This window comes from Maniola jurtina, chromosome 6 (genome assembly GCF_905333055.1).
Source record: "Maniola jurtina chromosome 6, ilManJurt1.1, whole genome shotgun sequence".
NCBI lineage: Eukaryota > Metazoa > Arthropoda > Insecta > Lepidoptera > Nymphalidae > Maniola > Maniola jurtina.
In genome coordinates, this window is record NC_060034.1 from 11,478,494 (window position 1) to 11,486,086 (window position 7,593).

General features: G+C 36.9%; 1 protein-coding gene across 1 annotated transcript; it reads right to left on the reverse strand.

Annotated features, from left to right (window-relative positions):
* Positions 1-3,797: 3,797 nt before the first annotated feature.
* Positions 3,798-7,286, reverse strand: LOC123866438. Its single transcript, XM_045908011.1, has 2 exons — positions 6,692-7,286; positions 3,798-4,883 (listed from the first exon to the last, which is right to left on the reverse strand). Exon 2 carries the CDS (start codon positions 4,797-4,799, stop codon positions 3,876-3,878), a length of 924 nt encoding a protein of 307 aa, XP_045763967.1. The 5' UTR covers positions 4,800-4,883; positions 6,692-7,286; the 3' UTR covers positions 3,798-3,875.
* Between the last annotated feature and the right edge of the window lie 307 nt (positions 7,287-7,593).

Sequence of the window (7,593 nt, forward strand, 5' to 3'; positions counted from 1 at the left end):
TTCCTTCATCTTGTAGTATTTTTATAATAAAAATATTCATAACATCTCATCCAAGAAATCGAAAACGTATAATATGTAAGTATATTCTGGAAAATATGCAGCACATTTATTATAATCTCAACGATAGGGCTCGACAAAAACTTAATATTCCATGATAATATTCCGTACCGACTCCCGCGGATATTATTTACTTACATAATCATGGAAAAAGGTAGACCCTTCGAAAAATATGTTTAAAAAATAATGTTAAATTTTACTGAATATTTTAACTTTTAATATCTCTGCATTTAAGTAAAATAAGATTTTCTTTTCGTTTTATGAAAATCATGTTGGAACTAGATGATGCCCGCGAGTTTGCCCGCATGGATGCTTGTTTTTAAATCCCGTGGGAATTTATTAATTTTTTGGGATAAAAAGTAGCCTCAAAAGATGCAAGCTACCTCTGTACCAAAGAGATGATGTCCGTGACTTTGTTCACATGGATTTAGATTTCTCATTAAATCCCGATGGAACTCTTTGATTTTACAGGACAAAAGTGACCTATGTACAGTCCCAGGATGTCACTTTGTGGCCAAATTTCGCCAAAATAGCGGATGCCCGTTATAAATATAACCGACAGACAGACAGACTTTCGTATTTATAAGTATGGAAGTATAGATTGTAGCAGCAGGTCTACGCGTGTACGTTCTCGATTGTTTGAAAGCATGTTATTTTACTTGGATTTCTGGAAATCCTTTCTTAGTGTGATTTACGTTGAAGGAAATCTACTGTAAAATTTCTAGTTTTAAGACCCAGAGGTTTGAGTTGTACGTTGATATAATCTGCCAGTCAGTTTATCCTTTGACATGCATAGGTAATCACTGAAATTGAAAATTAGCAACTATATGAATGTAATTCCAAGATACCGTGCGGATCGATCACAGGCAGTGCAGTCGCGACGCCTCGTTAGAGCTACGTGATCGCAATGGGGATTGCCTATTTATACACATTGTCGGCTTCCACCGGGCACCGACGATGGCCCGACATAACCACTCTGCCACGAGCCCTGATGACGCGCAGCCAACCCCCGTAATACATTAATTGCCAACTCCTGAACCCCGGCCAAGGCTCTACGTTAATTGGCTTAAAAATGCAAAATGAAGCATTCCGTTAATTTGATCGAGCCTTTTGAATAGGGAAGCGAACTTAGTTGGACGTAACTCCGGTATGAATAGAAGCCTTTTTATAAACTGAACGGGAACGCTATTTAGTTTTTTACGGTTAGACGAGACTAACGATGTTAAGGGGAATCACTTAAAAAGGGAAATTCATATCGATACATTATTCATTTATCAGGTAGTTATGAGGTACGAGTATTTACACCATACATACAAAAAAAAACGAAACGATAGCAAACGAAATTAGAAATACCAATCCAGTCAAAGATTTTTTAATAAAATTATTAGGATTGAAGGAGAACAAATTAAAAACAAAGAACATATAAGAATGACCTGGTGTTATCTGTCAAAGTTTTGACCTACAGCTCTATTACCTAATGATCCAGGGTTCTATTCTATCATATTCCTATTACTACACTTACTACGTACATTTATACCTACCAAGTCAAACACATTTTAATAATAAAGAACCGACAAATAAAAAACATCGTAAAAAACTTTGAACTGGTAAGTAGTAAGTACGTCAAAATCAAAAATGTTTAACAAGTGTAAATTAATTATAACACCCCCGACAAGTGAAGGTTACAGTAACTAGAAAAGAGCTGATAACTTTCAAACAGCTGAACCGATTTTCTTGGATTATATCTGAAAACACTCTCAATCAAGCCACCTTTCAAACAAAAAAAAACTAACTTAAAATCGGTTCATTAATTTAGGAGCTACGAAGCCACAAACAGATACACAGATACACACGTCAGACTTGTATCATCCCTCTTTTTAAGTCGGGGGTTAAAAAGACGCAATTGTACGTAGCCACGTAGCTTTTATGCAAAGGTCGAAATCTCTATTAGTATTCCGTATATGTAGCCCTGGGTCCACAAAGCCTGCGACTCCTATCCTATTATTAGGCGGTCGCATTTAATGTCGGCAGCCGCCACATCCTGCAATGACAGCCGACTGCCGTTTCATTTGACGCTACTGAATTGCCCCTTTGTGTAGGTATCCGAAAGGTATATTTTGAGCAATTTAGCTGTTTGTTTTGGTGTTCTACAGTCTAATGTAGACAAAATACACCTGTTTAAAGCGTAGTTTAATCAGCTGATCAAGATCTAGGGGTCTAGTTATGACCTGAATGACAGCGCATATCAAACAATCACGCTGGTTTAACGGTTGTCAGCTCGATGGAAAAAAAGGCAACATTTATTTTTCAACTCCTAGGGGTAAATTCTCTCAGCTGACTCTTGACTTCCTCAGAGAAGTTAATAGAAAAAAATTAATTTATTTTTTTATTGTTTAACATCATCGACACGTGATTTACCTAGACAACCTGTTTGCTATGTATCAATAATATAATTTATGCAATATTTGGCATATATATATTATTCTCTATCATTATTAAATCTAACAGATGAGGGTATATTATGAGAGGCAATTAGCAGATTTTTGGACTATTTTGATTAGTACTTATTTATGTACCTAATCTTTGTCATAATTTAATTAGCATTAAATCTCATATATTCATACATTAGTGCAAAATTCAGCTTATTCATTTTAACGTTTTCTTTTTGACTGGGAAATGGAAGACACAGCGCAAAGTCGATGTCACCCAACGTCTACGTTAGATCTAGCGCCACCACTGCCTTTTTATCATGATCAATGTCAATTTTTAACCCCCGACCCAAAAAGAGGGGTGTTATAAGTTTGACGTGTGTATCTGTGTATCTGTGTGTCTGTGTATCTGTGTATCTGTCTGTGGCATCGTAGCGCCTAAACGAATGAACCGATTTTAATTTACTTTTTTTTGTTTGAAAGGTGGCTTGGCTTGATCGAGAGTGTTCTTAGCTATAATCTAAAAAAATTGGTTCAGCCGTTTAAGAGTTATCAGCTCTTTTCTAGTTTTCTTGTAGAAAAGAAGGTTACATAACCGTTAGGTTCATAATATTATGTCAATAGACAAATGTCAAGCTGTCAAGATGGACGTTGCCTAAATACATAATTATTTATTTCAAAATGATGTTTTGGAAAACTCAGATACTTTGGATCGTCGGGGGTGTTATAAATTTTTAATTTACACTTGTTATCATGATCAATGTCAATTTTCCATCAGACTATGACACCTCATATAATTGATGATTAAACGAACTTACCTGAAGTGAAGTTCTATCCCAATTATACGAGTTGCTTCGTCCGAAGAGATTAGGTATACATTGTAGTAATACGTCTAAGTATTGCCTTTCTACCACTTAATTTGAAAGCAGAAAATCTGCATTTCTATTTTTTGTATTTTTTGTTGGTACCACTGGAGCGTTCCCATCTCATTTAGTTGAAAGCCTGCCTGGAACATTAATATTTCACTTATCAGGGGTCCTAGGGCTGGGAGGGACCTAATCTCTTCGGACGAAGCAACTCGTATAATTGGGATAGAACTTCACTTCAGGTAAGTTCGTTTAATCATCAATTATACCTCATTGCTTCGTCCTTTGAGATTAGGTATACATTGTAGATTTTGAAAGATAGTGAAATATTAAAACACTTCTAGGTTTAATAATGTTATAATTATCAAATTATCTATTATTACAAGCTAATAAAACTAAAAATGATCTTAACACAAGTACGGTTACTTCATCCGTATCCAAGTACAAAGAGTACATACAATACATAATATTATACTTAGTTATATTAATTATAAAAGTAAAATTAGTAAAATACTTTTACATTTCAATCAGCTTCGGTATTAAGGATTGATAGAGCAAACTGATTAGATTGATTACACTGAATATCTCTATGATAAAATCTGGCAAATACCCTGGAGTTGCCATTCCAGCCTGCTGTATTTCGTATTGTATCAATATTGATACCTTTTCTATAAGCTGCAGAGGTTGCTGCATGTCTAACGGAATGAGCAGAAAATATAGAAGTGTCAACTCCGCTAACTGATAGCGTGTCTTTTATCCACCGACTAATAGTATTTGTAGATACTGATTTATGTGGTTTCTTAAAACTGATGAATAAGACTTTTTCATTATTTCTTAAAGGTTTCGTCCTATCGATGTATGTTACCAACGTTTTCGCTGGACATATCTCTGGTCGGTCTTTATAAAAAGGAATATTTAGATAAGGTTGAGCTGAACCTGGACGTGACGTTTTTATTAAATCATGTATTTTTATTGATATTAACTGATGATTATTATTAATAGTTATATTATCTAAATTTATTTTTCCGATAGTCTGTACTCTGTGTGCAGTCACTAGCATGAGTAAAGTGACGACCTTTTTAGTCAAATATTCTAAATTTAAATTGTTATTTGGATACCAATTTGCCAAAAATTCTAAAACTACGGCTGGATCCCATGTTATATCATATTTTGGGGCTGGCGGACGGAGTCTATAGAAACCTTTGAAAAGCCTAGTAATGCGGTCATCAGACCCTACTCTCGATCCTAGGATCAACGATAGAGCGGAGCGATGACTGTTTAATGATCCATATTGTAAACCTAACTGGAACAGTTCAGTTAGAAAATAAATAACCATTGGAGTTGACGCTTCATATATATCTATATTGTTTTTTCTACAAAAGCTTACCCAACGTCTTATAGCGACGTCATATTGTTTTATTGAATTTTTTGACAGGGAAGCTATCATAATATTTAAAGATGACGGTGGTACACTCCTCTTCAGTAATGCCGTCCTGATAACTTCCCTGCAATCAACGTCAGCTTGGGGTGGCTGTTGGAAACAGATAATAATACATTATCATTATGATCAAATTGAATTAGTTCAGAACAGAGAAGGCTTTGAAATAGCGGAAACCAGGGTTGCGTGGGCCAAAATGGAACCACGACTATACCCTCAGCCTGATCTGTTATTATTTTTCTTAAAACTTTTAATATAACTGCAAATGGAGGAAAAGCGTAGAAAAATAGATCTTTCCAGTCTAATGTAAATGCATTTATAGCGAATGCGCCGGGGTCTCTATTCCATGAGACGTATCTCTTACACTTATTATTTATTCTAGATGCAAAAAGGTCAACGTGTGGCTGCCCTAAAACTTGTACAACTTTTTCAAAGGCAAGATCTTTTAGCTCCCATTCGGTGTCTGGATGGGATCTTCGTGACTCCGCATCTGCTATTTAATTGTCTTTGGAACATATATATGAAGCGAACACGAAAATCTCGCGAGCTTCACACCACTGCCATATAGATCTTGTTATTTCTGTAAGATGTGGAAACCTAACCCCCCCCATACGATTGATATAAGAAATAGCAGTTGTGTTGTCAATACGCAATAAAATCTGACAATTTTTTAATGCTTTTGCGAATATCTGAAGGCCTAAGAAAGCCGCGAGTAGTTCTAGATAGTTGATATGTTTGACAGATTCTGAACTACTCCACTGACCACTGGCGGTCTCCCCACCGCATGCCGCCCCCCACCCTGTTTTACTAGCATCAGAAAAAATTTCCAGACAGTAGCTATCTTGTTTAATGGGATTGACTGTCACTTCAATAGATTTTAACCACCACTTAAAATCATCCTGCAAATACTGAGGAAGCGACATGTAGCTATCGTAGTTATCCGAATTATACAAAGCAAGATATTTACATCTTTCCATCGGTTTGGTATACATCCAACCATACTGAATCGCGGGACAAGCCGCAGTGAGGAGCCCTACCAACCGCGCAAAATGTCTTATTTTACAACGAGTTTTTGGTTTAAATAATTCTAACTCTTGTTTAATTAAATGTCGTTTTTCTTCAGTTAGACTAACGTGAAATTTTTTCGTATCAATCAGGAAACCGAGATATTTGCAAACAGTATTTGGGGTTATACAGCTCTTTTTTACATTGATAATAAAACCTAAGGACTCTAAAATATTGATTGTATGTAAAATATTTTCTAGACAACTCTGATAAGCTTTAGAAATTATACATATGTCATCTAAATATATAGTTGACAAGTAGCCCAAAGATCTGAGTAAACACATCACCGGCTTTAATAGTTTTGTAAAGACGAAAGGAGCAATATTCAGGCCAAATGGTAAAACATTAAATTGGTACAATTCTCCCTCAAATTTAAATCGAAGGTACTTTCTATAACTAGGATTTATAGCTATTAAGAAATAGGCATCCTTTAAATCTAAAGTGGCCATCCAACTATTCTTTGATATTAGTTTTAATGTTGTCCTTAAATCTTCTATTTTAAAGTGATCTGTTGTGATGTATTTGTTTAAGGCCTTCAGATTTAATATGAATCTATTCTTACCATTGGGTTTTTTAATAAGAAAATAACTAGAAAGAAACTGTTCTTCACATGGATCACATTGTGATATAGCACCGCTATTCATTAGATCTCTGATAGCCAATTTGTATTCAAGGGATTCAGATGTTGATAATAAACGCGAACTCGGTTCGTGAGATTGTAAAACTGTTTTTGAGAATGGAATTTCGTTTCCTTTCACCCACGATAGTATGACTGGATCATTAGTTATCAGTCGCCACTGATTATAAAAATAAGACAAACGTCCCGCGGAACGTACCGGGTCTAGCGGCGCGGGCGTGGGGGACGCTGAGAGCGCGGCGGCTGTTGCTGCTGCTGCGGCTGCCGTGAGCGCGATGTCGTCGTGGCTGTCGGCTCGTATCTCCTCGCTGCTCCCGCTTGCCGAACTGCCGGGAACGGAGGCTTCCGGTTTAAAGTTTGGACAGGAGCCGGTCTCAGTTTCTGCGCTGGGGGGGTTTTTCTTGCGGGTGGGATTATTTTTATCTCAGCACCCGATTTTGATATTGCTTTTGCAGCCTTGAGTGTGTCGGACAACTTTTCGCCAAACAAGAAGCCGTCTATTTCCGTATTAAAGAGTTGATCTTTGATATCCTTCTTTATTGTAGAGCATATGAAGCTTCTTCTCGTCATAGATTCTTTATACTGTGTATCGCACAATAGTTGAGCGGCCTCGATCAATAATTTTATCACGGATTGATCTCTGTGTTCTAATGAGAACAAACGTGTGAGAGCTTGGCTAATGCACGATATACCTGCTGCAACCTGCGTTTGCTTATTTTCTATCGCCTTATCCTTTTTAATGAGCATATCCGATAAAGCAGCCTTAATCTCTGGATTTAGTTTTGGTGCATCAATTTTAGTACAATTCTTTGGCACAAGATGTCTTTCCAATAGCTTCTTTTTGACATCTTTGGATAAGCCCATTGTGGCAATGTGCTCCCAACGCACTGCTAACTCACTTCGAATGTCTGGTCCATACTTTTTATCCTTTGAAGGCGTTTCTCCCAATAGAACTAGAATCTCCTCATCCAGCTCTGGAGGGTCAACTGCCAGTCCTGTTTCAGAGGGCAGTTCTGGCTGCAGTGTATCCCTGACGACGGCATTTGCCGTTGAGGTGGACGTGCCTGGCTGCGTCTCATCAACAATCCCTGGCATTAACTC